The following is a 17,079-nucleotide window of genomic DNA, read 5'->3' as shown; positions in this document are numbered from 1 at the left end:
ATACTATAAAAAACATCTGTTAACTCTTTACATAAAATAAAATTGAGGCAATTCCAAGTGGTAAGTGAATACTTATTCATTGTTTTTTTTTTTGTGACGCTTGGTGCCACTTCTACTTTATTTCTCTTGGCCAAGGACACAATACCCAAGTGCTTGGGAAGCATTTGGCATTTGTGTTGTTAATATAAATGTAAAAACAGGCATGTTAACCCAAATATAATAGCAGAGGTAATGTACTATGGAAGCAGGCTCTGTTGCTACCTCACAGCTATCAAAAATCAGGTCAATTCTCAAATCGGCAGCTTCTGTTAGGGAGTTTACATGCCAACTCTGTTTTTCATCTTTGGTTTTCCTCCAGACACATCAGCTTCCTTCCACAGTTCAACAATGTTTGAATGTAAACTTTATACACTCTCTGTGCGAGTGAATGTGCTCTATGATAGAATGATATTTCCTTCTAGGGTAGGCCTATGCTTTATGTCCATTGCAGTTACGATAAACTGCTAGGTCCTGCTACCGTTTATGAGAAAATTCAGTGCTTACATTGTACCAGGGGCTGTGGTTTGCTGGAGCACTGTTCCTTGTTCCACCTTTTCATTTTTTAATTTTACAATAATGCCCTTTGTAGTTGTTCATTTACTAAGCGTTTTAATAATGATGAGGAGCAGCACAAGAGCGTCCTCCCATTATGACAAATTCTGCCACCAATTATACGTGCAGACACCAGAGGGAAGATAAAAGACATCATGTTAATCTCCCTTGAGGTTTTGTTCTCTGTTTTTGTAATTACAATTAACTGGTATTCATTTTAATATTTTCTTGTTTGGTTTCATGTATTTTCTTCACTTTTCCTCCACTTTCTCAGATTTTGAAACAAAGAAATTTGATTCTGTATTTATTTTGTAATTTTAGCAATATTTTAAGGGGCTTTGTATGCGTGTAGATGTTTTTTTTTCTTAGTGGCATGGCCATTATGGGAAAAATGCTACCATATGACAACCGGCAATCGTGACACACTATTATGACCGTATAAAGGTAAACGTTGTTCATATATTTTTTGTCCAAAATTCTGAATTTTCACCAAACATTTTTGTGGTGATTATTTAGTGTTGAAGAAATATTTAAAAGCTTAGCATTTTCTTCCAGGTTTACTTGACTTAAATTTTCATTTGAAAATTCAGTTTTGGTTTTTCTGACTACTTTTGACTTTGGTAACGACTCATACTTTCCACTGATTTTTCAGTATTCATCTTCTGCTCCTTTTAATAACTCTTCTCTGACATCATTCCACCTGCTGTATGACAGAACACTGCTCTTTGTTTATTTGCTTCAGAGTATGGACTCTGATTTGTCTTTAGGTCTTAGGCATTGTGGACTATGGCTGGCAGTTTATCCTGGCCAAGACCCCCAAGCCGCCAGATGGAGCCCTACCTGCAATGGCATCATGGACTTTGGTGTTTTAATACACAGCCCTGCTGGATAACGTCGGGGCCACCAGGGGCCGCTGTAGGGAGGCACAGAGACATTTATTTTCCACACAGCCCAGAAGTACATTCCAGTCACATGGTTGGAAGAAATAAAGTGCTTCCGGACTGACGAAGAAAAGGAGTTTTCACTTGACCTGGAAGTGCTGGATAGTCACATGGGCCGAGGGGTCAGAAGCACTTCCGGGTCAAGGACTATTTAAAGGACTGTGGGAGATCCCAGAGTTGAGCTGAGTTGGATGGCAGGGTGGCAACGCGTCTGGGAGGTTGAGGAACTGATTATTGTAGGAGTATTGTTTATTTGTATGAGTATTGTGTAGTGTAGGGTTCTTTGCGCACAGTATTATTATAAAATAAATAATATTTGGACTTTTATCTGGTGTCTGGCGTATAGTCTGAGGGTTCAAGGGGACAACAGCGCCCCCTATCTGTCACAGCATACATGTTTTGGTTTTTAGAATTTTTTCTTGACATTCTCATTTATTTTACATTGTTTCACTTTTCATAGTCTGTTCTAGTTTATTCTACAGTAACTTTAACATACTGGATCCTCATGTATAAAACTTGCTTACACCAGAAAACATGTGTAAGCCATTACATTTGCAAAAGTTAGAATTTTTTAAACCAAACTTAATGTGGAAACATAAAGAATGTTTTATAGGCTTTTTGTGTTCTTGCCCTCAATAAAATCCTGAAGAACATGTATTATGATGTGGAGATGTCTGCTTGTTGAGAGTGGAGGATGATCAATGGTCATTGTGGGCTGGATTTCATTTGGATACACTCATGAAACCTATGACAAGCTTTCTATGTCCTAGCTGGTTTTAACTATGCTTGCAAGGTATAGTTGCTTGACAACTGCAATTACATGGCAACCAACAGCACCTGACTGCTCTCAGTGATTGGTTTTCCTTTTGCTTTGTTCATTAGTTATTTTATTTAAAAAGCTAACTGTAATTATTCAGATTTTTTTTTGTTTTTATTTTTTTAATTTGTGCATCTGTTTGTTTGTTAAGGCCATGTCACATTAGATGACTTTTCCCAGCAATTTTCAGTTGTAGCCTTCCTTTTCATCATCTTGGCCAGTCAGGGGCACCCAGCAGCATGCTCCCATGAAACCAAGTTACATAGTGTAACATACCCAATGACTTACTCCAACTAGTCTACCCCTTCCCCCTGTTAAAATCAAACATTGTGATTTTGACTTGATGGTTTTGACTTTAATCATTGGGCTCTGTGTTCATGAGAGAAGGCAACCAATGAATGTTCATCTAAAAGTACAATACATCTAATATGGCAACAAGGAATAAAGAAAGTGGAACTTCATAAGCAGAACAGAACCTCATCTGTCTAATGTCTCATGTTTTATGTACCACAACAGAATAATAAAAAAAGCGGAAGTTGAGGCTGAATTCGCTGTACCTTTTAACCCTTCGTACAGAACCAGCTCCATCAGGGAGCACTTTATTGAATGTCACTAAAAGGGGCAAGCATGACTGGAAAGTCTTCACTTATGTGCCCAGAGATTTTCAGTTGTGTGAATTAAAATGTCTGGCATACCCTCTGACTAGCACACAATGTGATGTCAGCAGTACTTTAGCCTTGATATTCATGGAGTACTTGATTGGTTCTTTGTCAATGTTTTATCATGGTTGGTTTACCTGTCTGATTGAACATTATACAAAATGTTCTTGATCTCACCTTGGCATCTTAAGACTGCCAGATTTAAACATCCAAAATTCATTCTTTAGTAAAGTCTGTAGTATCACTGATCCCCCAACACCTGGCTCAATTTATGCCAAGGAAAGGAACCTAACAGAGTGGATTAAAGAGTGGAGTGGGGATGAGCGTGTAGTGACGTGATACCAATTATTATGTTATTTCATTATTAGTTGGAGCCTCCTATGTCACATAGCATTTAAAAAAACAAATAAACCAATAAGCAAATTTCATCCATCTGGTATCAGAAATGTCCAAAATTTATTGAGATCTTTACATCCTTCATTTTATTAGCTGCACCCATACAGAGAATATTGGTGTGACTTACATGCTCGATTGGTGCGGCCTGTAGTGGAGCATTCTCATTGGGTGGTAAAGGGATTATCCATTTAGTGATAAACTAGAAACTCCAATTTTCACATCTCTCTTTCTTTAGTTAGTGGTAGGTATGATGGTACTCAGCTAAAATCTGCCCAAGTTTCATTAATGACAAAGTTCTTCAAGTGAATTCCTGGTATTACTACAGTCTGAGATGATATATTCTTTACTGATGTCTGAGCTTTGTAATGACCATGCTTCCTGGTGAGGTTGGGTGTGTCAGAAAAAACTTCATGTTCTAAATATGTAGAGCAAATAATATACAAAAAGGCAGTTGTTGGCGTGTACCCTACATATGCACAATAGTACTGCTATTTCCATTTCCATCAATTTCCTTTTAAAATTAGTTGTACTAGTTAAGTAAGTAAATAAGCAATAGAATAACAGGTAGAAACAATCGGTTAAATGGCATTAGGAGTTTCAAACCAAATAAATTCAGCGTGTATATAGAGCCACTTGCATAGGTGTTAGTAGTCAGACACTGGGTAATGCATTTTATACAGGTGAATGCTGACATCGCAGAGTAGCCACAGAGCAGAAACCCCAACAAACTGCCACTACCAGGAGCGACAAGGCAAAAAAATTAATGAACTCATTAGAGAGAATTGATATGTGACAGTCACAGAAATTAGTTTATTTCAGCAGCAGAGTGTTGCTCTTTATGCATGGTTGGAATGGAGTGCTACCAAAAGGGGATCTTCAGGATTCTAGAATTGTAGTACAAAGGCATCAATAAAAACAAGGAATTTATAGAGAGGTAAACCTTATATATGTGGATTTGGATTTTATAATTAACTAGCTGCCCCCCACAGCCCTACTCCTGATGTCATGGTTCTCCCTCCCTTCGGCCCGCAGCTTCTGTCTTGGATTAACGTGAATGTATATTGCTCCTGCAAGCAAACTACGATTCTTAGCGTGATGAGAGAAGTCGCAATATCAACTGGAATGTTCAAGAAAATTCTAGAAAAAAGCCTGATCTAAATCCGTTAAGTAGTTCTCTTGTTCACTAGCTAAGCGGAGGTAAGGAATGCCCCGAGGCTGGGCATGAGTGAGTGAGGGGGGCCCTGCCCCTCTTACCTCAGCCTGCTGCATCTCTCTCGGATTTGCGCAAATAAATTGGTACTGCAATTGAACTATGATATTTAGCACGATATGAGAGGTTGCAAAATCAACCGGAATGCTCAAGCAAATTATAGAAAAGAACCCAACGTAAATCTGTTAAGTAGTTCTGTCATGAAAAACAGACATACATACAGACAGACAGATGTTGGATTTTATATATATAGAGATTATTAATTTCTTAAATCGACTTTTTTTATACAAACCAGCTAAGATTAGCTTTTGGAAATTTGATGATTAAACAATAAAAGTAAATGAATGAATATAGTCACTGTGAATATGGTTACACAGGAGAACACTGTAAGCAATTGGTCACATATGCCATGTTTGTTATTTGAGGTTACTTTACCAACATGATTTCTTCTGGATAATTGGGTTATAAAAATAATTTATGTTATTAATCACCAAAGAGGCATTTTTGTTAGTTTCATTCATGATTTCTGTCTTGTTAGCTGCCGGGCATGTGATTGATGGTGACACAATATCAGACATTGTAATTATGAACTGTAACTATGAATTTAATATGGCGATGCAGCAATATGAGCATCCAAATCTCTGGATAAAAGGACTTTGATTATCTCAAGAGTCATTTAGGCTTTTCAGGCAGTTATAACTTTTTTGATTTGCTTTGCCGACTTTTGATTTTCATTTTGTGTATCGTCCTTTACTTGTACTGTACTGGTATTTTTTGGTGTTTGAACTTGGCTTGATTTTGTTTTTTTGTTTGTTTTTTTGGCTTCATTTTCAGGTCCATCTCTATAAAATTCTGTGCCCTTTAGGACAAGCACACCTGATCACAACAGCCTGGGGAAAATAATACTACAATGGAAGAGTGCAGACACCCTAATGGAATGTAGTCATGTGTAATTTGTTATTGTTCTTTTGGAAAATTGTCTCTAGACATGTCGGCGATAAGAAGGGGTCTCTTCAACTTCAGGGTCTTTTCAACTTGAAATTGTGTAATAAAATTACCTCCCGCAAGCAGGAAAATGACCAGTATTGTACTGCAGGTGATTGGAGCTTGCCTCCAATGTCTACTATGCTTCCATGCTTTTTAAGAATGTTGTTCTAATTTCTTAATTATCTGCATGGCCTCCATGTGCAAATTCAGCTATCGTTATAGACTAGGGAGAAGGGGGACTCTTTGCTGATGATGATCTCCTGATGTCACTCAAGTCCAACACCAGTCCAGACATAATCGGCAGTGACTAACGTAACAGACTGTGGTCTTCCCACTCTCTTGTTTGTGTAGGGTTACCAAACTCTAGCTAATAGAAATGACAGCCTTTCTGCAATAATCCACATGAGTGGAGTCCCACTGTCCGGCATGTATGGCCAGCATATTGCGTTACAAGAAATGCTGACTACCAGGTCTCTTGAACACCAGTAATCCTGCTGCTATCTCACTTAGTCCATTATTCACCCATACATTGCTGAGACATTCACAGTCATTGCAATACAAAGGTCACCTTATAATTAGAGCCTTTATTTGATGAATACTTGTATTTTGTATTTTGTAATATTCTGTAATATATTTGTAATATATCTCCATTGCAAGTTCCATACAAAGGTGATCACAGCTTCTGTGCGAAACTAATCTTACGGCTTTAAGTTATGTAATTTTTGTCCCAAGGTAATTCATACACATCAATCAGAAGAACCAAAGGCCTTCATTTTCGGTAAGAGTGAACCACGGTGGTTAAAGTTTACTGGGGAACTCCTGGGCCACAAGGTCATGCCGAGGTGTACAACTGTAATGACTTTTCTTTTTCTGTGTGGCAGGCTCCCCCTGTTCCCAGCAAACACCAGGCTCATCTAAGACAGAGAAGGGAAGCAGGAAGGACTACTTAGTAGCAGGAGAGATGTCGAGTCACTACTCAAGCTGCCTTTTTTTTTTTTTTTTTAATGCCTCCTTTTAAAACCACTGCTCTACTGACCTGAAAATATGTAGAGATGAATATTGGGGGTTTCAATAGCTCACACTCCTTCAACGTAATTTCAGAGAAGCAAAGCCCACAAGATGCTACGTCATGATGTTATCTGCAGATCTGGGGCATGCAATTGATGCTATAAAATGAAGGCCTGGATAGAGTTCATCCACAACAGACTGAAACCCAAGAGGTAAGTAACAACACAACAAGTACAACTTCTAAATGTTGGGCTTGTCTTACTCCTGCATTCACTTCTATCACCTTCTTTATTTCCAGATTAGGTCTTTGGACAGCCCAGCTTCTAATGATGTGGCAGACGGCAGTTATCGCTTTACTCTTCAGCTGCACAATGATTGCACAGACCAGCAGCACAAACACTTTGAAGCATCTGAGGAGTGCACCATTAAATAGCCCCCTGCCAAGACAACGTGTCAACCAGTTTGCCAAAGCGGTGAGTATTTATGGGCAAAAGAGGGTGCAGTCTTTAAATGGTTAGAAATTAAACAAAATTAACTCATCAGTATGGGACCTGGGCTATCCAAACCAAGCAGCTTCCTTTCTGACCTGTAAGTTTAAATGAATAAATCTGCTTTCCGGGAAGGACGTTGTTCAGACCATTATACAGTGGTCAACCTGGATCAGGAGTTATTTTGATTAAATATATGCGAATTAATAAGGAAGCTGAGGCTGTGCCACCTTGATTGAACTGGCATGAATCTGTTACAAATTCTTAAATCTTCATCGTCCTGATCTTAGAGGTTGCAGAGTCTATATAGATTTTAATTTAGTGAAAACATTATATTTGCATTAAAAACTGTAGACCACTATCTTGAGAAATTCATAATAATTAAAAATGTAACTTCTTTGCTCTTACACAGTTAGGCTTACTCCAGTTACACTTATAGTTCCTAGATGGCCACTTATAATATACCCTCACATTCTCAAGCTAGCTTAGTCTAACCAAACCTATCCTGGCAGCACAAGGCAGGAAACAGGACTGGAGAGGGTGCCAGTCCATTACAAGGTCCACTTGTGCACATGTCCACACAGGCACCAGAGAGAATTTAGGATTACTAATGAAACTAGTAGAGAAGAACCATGGATAGACAGGGAGAAGGTGCAAAATCCACACAGATAATGTGCAGATGTGATTTGTGAACCTATAGGATGCAGTATACAGTATATGAGGCAGCAGTGGTGACAACTGTGGATGGGAACTAATGCTCATAATAATTCAAACTAAAGTAGTCCATCCTCAAGGTTTGCATTAATGCTCAAATATATGAATTGTTATTGTATTATGTTAAGAATATATTGTGTCATGTCAGACAGATTCAGCCATTACATCACAAGTCATGTAGAGAAAAGCCAAGCAAAATGACACCTTTTATTGGCTAACTACAAAGATTACAATATGCAAGCTTTCGAGGCAACTCAGGCCCCTTCTTCAGGCAAGATGTAATACAGAAACTGAAGTTTCCTGTGTTTATATCCACACACTAGGACAAGAAACAACAATGGTAAATTTTTAAATGAAAACTCTTAAATGTAAAAAATTAATAGGTTCATTCAGGCTAAGATTAATTTAACAGGAGATAGAAGAACAATGTATGGTCAAGATCTTTAGATAAGATAAGTCATGAAATTAAAAGAAAGTTCTAATGTATGTCAACCTGTACTTACTTAGTATTGTTCCTAAATGAACATACATTCTTTTAATGGGCCTACAACTGAACCTGCTTAGTCAAACTGGGTTTAACTAATACCCTGTCACAGATTTCTTGCTGATATTCAGCCCTGAATCATCTGCTTAGGTAGCAAAATTATGGCTAAGCAGGAGCAGTGATTAGACAGTGGTTACCATCTAACAGCTTCAGGCATCTGGAATTTGAATTCCAACGTGGTCTGTGTGAAGTCTTCATGGACTTTCCATATCTGCCTGCATTTCCTTCCACATCCCAAAATTTTAGATTTTGCACTGAAGGGTCACTCTGAGGCATACCCTGCAATGGGGTTACTTCATATCCAGAGGTGGTTCCTTGTTCTTTACTCAGGTGTTGCCTGATATGCTCCAGCTAACAGTGACACTGTAAAGGAACAAGAATGTCACAGATTAACTAATTTATAGATTTCAAGGATAAACCAATGAAAGCCCAGTTTTCCAAACATATCCCACACATTGTCTCAAAGGCATCCATAAATTAGATCCAGTTGAATTATGTATGTGAAAACAGCAGTGGACATTAAAGGGAAATGCAATTAAGATCAAAGCAAGGAAGCAAGAGTTGTGGGACTCCAGAACAAACTACTGAGCCATGTAGCTGAAGCAGAAAACACAACCTTTATGAAGAATCTGGATGTGATATAGGGACAGCGTAACTATAAGCTAAACAAATCGAATTTGAGGGACTTAATGGAGTCCTCTTATTTGTCAGATGTCTTATACTCTTATGATGTCTAAGGTAATTTGCTACTAGTTTCTGTGAGGGTGTGCTTGCTAATCTGCCCCTTTCAAGACTCATGCTCCCAACGTAGCCTGGGATAACATTAAACTTTTAGTGGGAAAAAGAGGGTTCAAAAATGAACGGCAGAATAACTTACACCAAAGCTATGTTATCCTGTGTTTTGAGGTGATTAATAGGACAGCCCTCAGCAAATAGAATGAAGCATGCAGGGCATTTATTATTTGGATAATAACTAGTCAATCCTGATCCATGAGCTAAATGGGAAATAATGCAAAATAATCAGTCAGGCTTGTACTCTGACTTCCTGGCCTGGGAGATGGGTATTTAAAAGCAGACATGAATTCATTAACAAGTAGATGTATGGCATTCTTTTCTGACCCACTCTTTCATTAACAGGCACAACGTAATGACAATGACACGGATACTAGATTGCTGCGACTCACAGAAAAACACAACAACATGACGGTCAGTAAACATTTGTAAAAAGAGTTAATGCTAATAAATTGTTCTATCCTACATTTGGCAATGTATAGTGTACTGTAAAACCAAGAAACAAAATGTCTGAGCTTCACATTTAGCTCTATGGGACAGGATTCTAAATCTTGCTATCTTCTCTTCACTTGCAGGATCATTACCTCTGCTGCCTTCATGTTAATATTCTCGATTTCTACCTCCACCAAGTCATGCTTCCTTCAGAGCCATTAGAGATTAAGTATCCGATTTCAAGGACTGTGACCGAAGATCTCCACAGGATTGCTAAAGACCTGAAAATCTGCGTAAGTGTCTTAAGTATTCACATCTTATGCAGAGGTTCATTTTGCAAAGTTTAACTGAAGGGACAGGGAGGTTAACATTCAATGCAAAGGCAAAATGTGTATTCCAAGTAATAACAAAAAATGACAAACAAAAATAAACTGATCTCAGTTTCAACTCACTAATTTCATGAACCTGCTATACCAGCTGTAATGCAAGAGTCTACCTGGTAAGGGATGGCAGGACCTCCAAGAGCAAGATGACACACTCATACCAGGGCAAGTATGGCTAGACGAACTTGTGTATCAATGGGATTGACTAATTAATTATAAAAGCAAGCTGTTGATATAATTTTTCAATTATGCATTGTTTATTATTTTATATTACTAATTTAATTAGTGTGTACAGTACCTTAAAATCAAAATAATTATTTTATTATTATTAGAATTGTTTTATAAATTAAACGAATTACAGTAGCATAATTCATTCCTGTTTAGCAGGGTCATAGCTTCATTAGCTGCCTTTCTGTAATGTAACAATTCTTAGTTCCTAGTTACCACTTTGATGCAGTTTTAAATTAATTAATTTTAATTGGACATGCCATAACGTGATCTTCAATTCATATATTGTCACAAATGAAATTGTAAGCAAATGAGAAGATATGATGAAGTGACTATGGTGGACTGTGTCCACTTCTAGAGGGTCTTGTTCTTGTCAATTGCAAGGTGACTCTTTCAGTGCTGCAAAGTCACATCTGTTCTTTCATTCTTGCAAGATTCTTGCTGATTACAACTATGCTGTCTGAGAAATAGTCATTTGTAGTTGTTCAGATCCATTAGCTTTGCATAAGGTCTTAATTGTGCATAGAAAATGAGAATCTGAGAAAAAGAGCTTTCTCTGCAGGGTGGCTGGGTTCTCCCTTATAGGAAAGGTGAGAAGCGCAGACGTCTCAGAGTAGAGCCACTGATCCTCCGCGTCGAGTGGAGTCAATTGAGGTAGTTCATGCATCTGATACGGATGCCTCCTAGGCACCTTCCTGTGGAGGTTTTATACAAACACCTAGGAGGAGACCCTAGGAAAGACCCAGGGGTTGCTGGGAGGATAATCTCTCCCAGATGCCCTGGGAACACCTTGGGGTTCCACAGTATGAGCTGGCAAGTGTAACCAGAGAAAAGGATAAGTGGGCTTCATAATTAAGACTGTTGGCCCCGCGACCTGCTCTCAGATAAATGGTGGAAAATGAATGAAAATGAGAATCTACATTTTAGTACTTTGGACAGCGTTCATTCCAACATTGTGCCACATACTCCCAGGATAAATTTGAAACTGCATAAAAACAAGAAAATCACAAATTCCTGGTTGTAAATGTAAATTTTGTAGTCTGTTGCAGTAGATTTTAATTTGGGAATTGGTTACTCATTTTATTTTAGAAGAAGCGGCTAAATTATTTTTTGGAGAATTTTTATATACGGGAACACTTGGGCAGGGCAGAGATGATGAGATAAAATGGTCATTGTGTTCATATTTTTGTTTCAGATGACCAAAAATGGGAAGTATGACCGGCACTTGCATACCTTTAAAGAAGAATACAAAAAGGTAAGCAGTCCTGCTCTTTGGATTTTCACCCAGCACCACCGGGTTGCAAAGGAATACTCTCTAAACTACAGCCTGAAGTCACATTATTAAGCCCAATTCACGAGTCCACACTAAGCATGGTTTATAACTGTAAAAATGTCCTAAACAGCAGGAAGATGCACACAATGAGCAATTAAAACATTTTCAATATGTATGTACAAGACAGCTGCGACTCTAAATTGAAATGAATAAGTCTGGGAAATAAGTGAAAGAATATATTGATTAATCTTCTCCTTCATCCCAAGTAGCAGCAGGACTGCTCTTTGAATGGGTTGCTTTGTTTAACTGTTATATTTTCAGATGTGCTTTGTCCCTTTCAGGGATTCAACCGCACAAGAGCCAGTTTTAGCAAAACCCATCCACCCCAGAACACACAAGGAGATGTCCTAAGAGATTCTTCAGCTCTAGACAAATTCCACATGATTACATTTGCTATTTAGATGGCACAGTTGAGGGTTCTGTTTCTTTACCTAATGCTCAAAGCTGCCGGAAATGGCTGTAGCTTCTGATAACTCTGCATTGGAATTAGAAGCTTAATTAAATAGAAGCATGAACACTTCAGTGGCACCATGTGGAGTCTTTCCTGCCACATCCATAAGCCATGCATGTAGATTAATAATGGATTCTAGATTGGCCTAGTGGCCAAGTGTGAGAGTGAGAGTGTGTGTAGAAATAAAGCCTGTGACTGAAGGACATTTCTGAAGCTTTTACCACACTAATTTGAATTAAACACATCTACTGTTCAATGGGTGGACAGCATACACACCAAACCATTAGGCAATCTTATTTGCTGATAACCTATAATGTATTTTAGTTTCATATCAAGTCAGGTAAACTGCATGATTTTAATTCAGACAAGTACTCAGTCAGCCTCATTCATGCCTGGTATTGAATTAACAATTTATTTATTTTTATTTTCTCCACCTAGTAGACTGTGTGGTGTTTGTCTGTATGGGATTTTGTTTGGGATTCAATTTTTACACCTCTGGTGGTCTTGAGGTGCTATGATTCACACTTTTCTAAGCAGTGATTTGCTTATTTGTAATAGGACACCATCCTCTGTGGTCCAACACACACTCCCTTTCCACAGAGGTACACCACATTGAAGTAAAATTCAAAAAGGTGTATTCAGAAAACTATTTACAAACACAAGTAAATACCTAACAATCTGATAACGATAACCCACAGCAACAACACACGACAAACAACTAACAAAACCATAGGCACGGTTCAAAAGACACTCCAGCTATCCGATGAAGAAGAAGATGAGATACAGAAATACATCCAAATAAACAGCCCTTTGGAAAAAAATATTAACTTTGTCTTGCCATATCTTGAATGTCCAATGATGACCAGTAATGGAAGGAGCACATTCTGTGTGGCAATGACTCCAAACACACAAATCCCATGAACACATTAGATGATGAACAAACACTATACATCTAGGAGAAGTCTGCAATCCTTGTGGGTAATGAAGAGTTTATAACACAAATAAGGAGAATGGAAGATGGCTACAATAAAAAGCCCTTTCAGTTCTAACCGACGGCTTTCAAAATTGTGTGTCCCCTCAGTAGCCTCTCAGGCAATCTTGTGGCATGCTGGGAATTGTAGTCCCTCTCAGGTAGTTCTGCTGCACACTCATGTTCCAAAGACACTGATGTTAAGTTATGTGGGGAGCTAAACTGGTGCAGTGTATGTGTGTGTGTGTGTGTGCACGTGTGGACCTGTGATGAATTGGCATCCCGTCTGGGGTTGGTGCCCATTTTACATCTGGTGCTTCTGTGATGTAATGGATGAACTTTTATAATGGAGAGAAGCATTATTAATTAAAGTGAAATATGGTGTGTAGGAAAGTCTGAACAGATGTATATAAATGAATGTACGAATGGAAGCGAAGGCCTATGATACAGTTTGTATACTTGTAGCTGGAAATCCACAAAGGGAGAAAATGAATCATGCATCTTAAATCTTCTAAAAGCGTCCTTATTTGTAAGCTTTCGACTCCTATCAGCAATTATCATTGTATAAGTAAATTATTGTAAATGTAATGTATGTGTTTTTTTTCTCTTAATATTTTGTAGCTGGGGAGACAAGGACAGACCAAAGCTCTTGGGGAGCTGGACATTCTGTTTGAGTATCTGACTCGGTTCTGCCGTGAGAAGAGAAGTCAATGAAGAAGTTGAGTGCAGGAGCCGCAGTGAAACTCTCAACCGAAATTTATAAGGACCTAGAGTATTGTGCAATTTCTCGAATATTCCTACATTAGCATTTTAAAACCTGTTGCTTAATTAACTACTTTGATTTCAATCATTACAGTTATGAAATGGTTTGTCTTACTTCTGAACATTGTGTAAATCTAAATATCTGTTTACATTCTTTTAAGTATTTATTTAAAAATATTTAAGCATATACTAAGTATAGAATATAATTTCTAAACTGTATTCCTATGTACGAAATGTATTTATTCAATTGACGAATTAAACATGTTGCTGTTATCTTCTGTTAGTTTGTTTTAATGCCAGTTAAATGTTATGAGTATTAAACCTTTACATCCTCATTGCACTAATATACAGCACCTGTAAATAGTAGCATTTTCACATTTTATTCTTATACAATGCAATGGAATTAATTATCCTTTTTTGACACTGATCAATCTTTAATGTCAAAGTGAAAACAAATCTCTTCCCAATGGTCCAATCTAATTTCAAATGTACATCACAGTATTATTGACCACATAAGTATTCACCCCCTTTAATACAACATGCCTGATCATCATTGGGGTGGCCAGTTGGCTTTAAAAGTCACATCATTAGTTCAATGGAGATCACCAGTCTGGGGTTTCAGTTGATTATATTATAAAGGCCCCTTTTCTGGAAAATCCAGCTTGTGGAGAGTCAGTATGGTCGCCATACCTACACAATGAAGGCAAAGGAACACTCCAAGTAACTCCATGAAAAGCACAAGCCAGGGAATGGGTACAAGAAAATACCCAAGTCACTGAATATCCCTTGGAGTCCAGTTAAATCAGAGAGTATGGGGACAGCTGCAAATCTACCTTGAGCAGGCCATCCACAAAAACTGAGTGATCATGGAAGAAGAAGAAGACATGATGAGAAACACCACCAAGAGTCACAAGCACAGATTGGAGAGACTGTGCAGACAACAACTGTACTTCACCTGTTGCAACTTTATGGTAGAGAGGCAAAGAGAAAAAGGATGTAAAAGAAAACACACATGACATATCAGCTATAGTTTGCCAGAAGGCACAAGGGAAATTTTGTAATCAGATGGAAAAAGTTTCTATGGTCTGATGACACCAAAGTTGAACTTTTTGTCCATTACATGATTTGCCATGTTTAGCTTAAGCCACACAACACAAATTATGAAAAGCACACCATCCCCAACGCAGAACATGGAACACTGTGGTGGCGGCAACATGCTGTGGGGATTCTTCTTCATGCCACAACCTGGAAGGCTTGTCAGGGTAGAGGTGTTTTGTCTTTGTAGACTTCTATATTAGTCTGCTTTCTTCTTTTGTATTATTAATGTGTAGCCTTTGTCAGAATGCCTCAAATCTCCCAGATTTACCACTGTTAATAAGGTATTGTACTTTTTAACTTCTCCCCACCTTCCCTTCTACATTTATATCCTCAGGCAATTAGGTGATTTAAAAGACAAGCAGGAGTTAAGCTACACTTTAAATAATGTATTATTGATGATATTAATAAAATAATAACAATAATCAAAGGACAGGTGAATATTGGCAACCATACAACCTGATAAATGCTGATGTGTAGTTTCAGGTGGCACACAGACATGTTACTTACTTGAATGTCTTTATTTATTTATTTAGATCCTGGAATATAAACCGACTCTGTATATTACCCGACCCCCTTAGCTACCTACTAAATTACATGTATTTGCTGATGACCGGTATTTAAGCCGACCCCCTTCTCCAAACAAAATTTTCTAAATTTCCTTAAAAGTGTCTCTTCGGGTATATTTATCATGTTTATCGGCGAGAATTCGAGACTGACGGCATTTTTGATGGAAACCAGGAAGTGATTGCGGAGAAGTTTGGTAAAATGAAACCTTTGTGTTGAAACTATATACGCAAATACGGTATATTGGCGAGTGGATTTCCGGAGACTCGTTAAAAATTTGATTAACTTAAATACGCAATACAGTGGACTCTTGACTTAAGAACTTAATTCGTTCGCGAAGGCTAACCCATAATGCATTCCGAACCTCCCACTGCAACACTTAACCTTTTCATAATAAAAAGGGTTGTATAATGTGCATAATTTACCAAGACACCAATAATTTTTCTAATATACTAACCAAAAAGTTATAAAAAGTGCCTAGCTATATTGCGCGCATGGTCGCAGCGGCTCAGGGCTCTCCTTTTCAGTGCACTTTTTTGTTGCTTTTGTACTTTTTTTTTGCTTGTTTGTGCACGATCGGTTCGGCGAACATCTGCTACACCTGTCAGAACCTTATAGACATCGGTGTCCAGAGCCAGACATCTGTTTCGAGTGTTTTTCATCACACACACAACATCCCAGACAACATAGCGAGACCAGTGGGCTCTCTGTGGATTGTTGTTGGGTCTAGGAGTCGACGCAGACGGAGGAGGGAAAGAAAGCAGAAGCAGGGCCGCAGATCCGGCATTATGCTAAGGCTAAAAACACAACCATACAAGCCCTATACAGAACTTTTTTTTGCAACTTCTTTGCATCTTTTCGCACCATTTGTTTGTTTATTTGCTTGTTGTGTTCTACACATATGTCTGCACTGAAGAAGCTTTTTGTAATCTCATTGTACATGTATATAGTGACAATAAAAGCCTTTCTATTCTATTCTATTCTAGAAACAACAATTTCATACTGTACTCACCATTTAATTTGACATCTTTGGGCTGCAGGAAGGGAGGAAGAGGAGAATGAAACAGAAGGTGGTTATTGTTTAGAAGGAGCCTCCTTATGCAAATCTTTTCTTTGTAAAATTATCGAGATGGTGGATTTCGACATGCTGTACATATTAGTGAGATCGGTCACACGAACAGCACTCTCATATTTCCACACAATTTCCATCTTCATTTTGATTGTGATCGCTTTCTTTACCTTCTCTTCCTTCCTTAGCAATTATGTGTCTTGCTTGCATGGTCTTAGTGAATTATATATATAGGTAAATCACTGCAATAACCGAAATTACATCCACAAACACATGTATCTGTGCTCCGACTGACGCTTACTAACGCTTTTGGTTGTTTGTTTACAATCGCACAAGCAGATACACATGAACGCATCTGTTTCGTAACGCAAGATGTTGATCGTAAATCAAAACAAAAAATTTCATTTTAAACTTCCCGATAATTTATTATAAATTTTATTAATAAAATCAACAACGAAAACACTTTTTTGAATAAATTCTTTACTTAATTTAAAGTACCGGCATGCAAAGTTACTTCTTCATCTGAAAGATGGAGCTGTGGTTTCATCATTAATTAATTCCGTATTCATTGGCAAAACCTGCTGGAAATCTTGAATCTGAAACGATACTTGTTGTATAAGCCGACGCCCAAACTCCAAGCCA

General features: G+C 38.0%; 1 protein-coding gene across 1 annotated transcript; it reads left to right on the top strand.

The window, feature by feature from the left end:
* Positions 1-6,911: 6,911 nt before the first annotated feature.
* On the top strand, positions 6,912-13,809 carry il22 (interleukin 22). The gene is made up of 5 exons (XM_039770202.1): positions 6,912-7,082; positions 9,493-9,561; positions 9,723-9,872; positions 11,386-11,445; positions 13,566-13,809. Exons 1-5 carry the CDS (start codon positions 6,936-6,938, stop codon positions 13,656-13,658), a joined length of 519 nt encoding a protein of 172 aa, XP_039626136.1. The 5' UTR covers positions 6,912-6,935; the 3' UTR covers positions 13,659-13,809.
* The last annotated feature ends 3,270 nt before the right edge of the window (positions 13,810-17,079 follow it).

This window comes from Polypterus senegalus, chromosome 11 (genome assembly GCF_016835505.1).
Source record: "Polypterus senegalus isolate Bchr_013 chromosome 11, ASM1683550v1, whole genome shotgun sequence".
Taxonomy (NCBI): Eukaryota; Metazoa; Chordata; class Cladistia; order Polypteriformes; family Polypteridae; genus Polypterus; species Polypterus senegalus.
The sequence above is the reverse complement of the archived record's forward strand: the minus strand, read 5'-3'. Positions and strand labels throughout refer to the sequence as shown.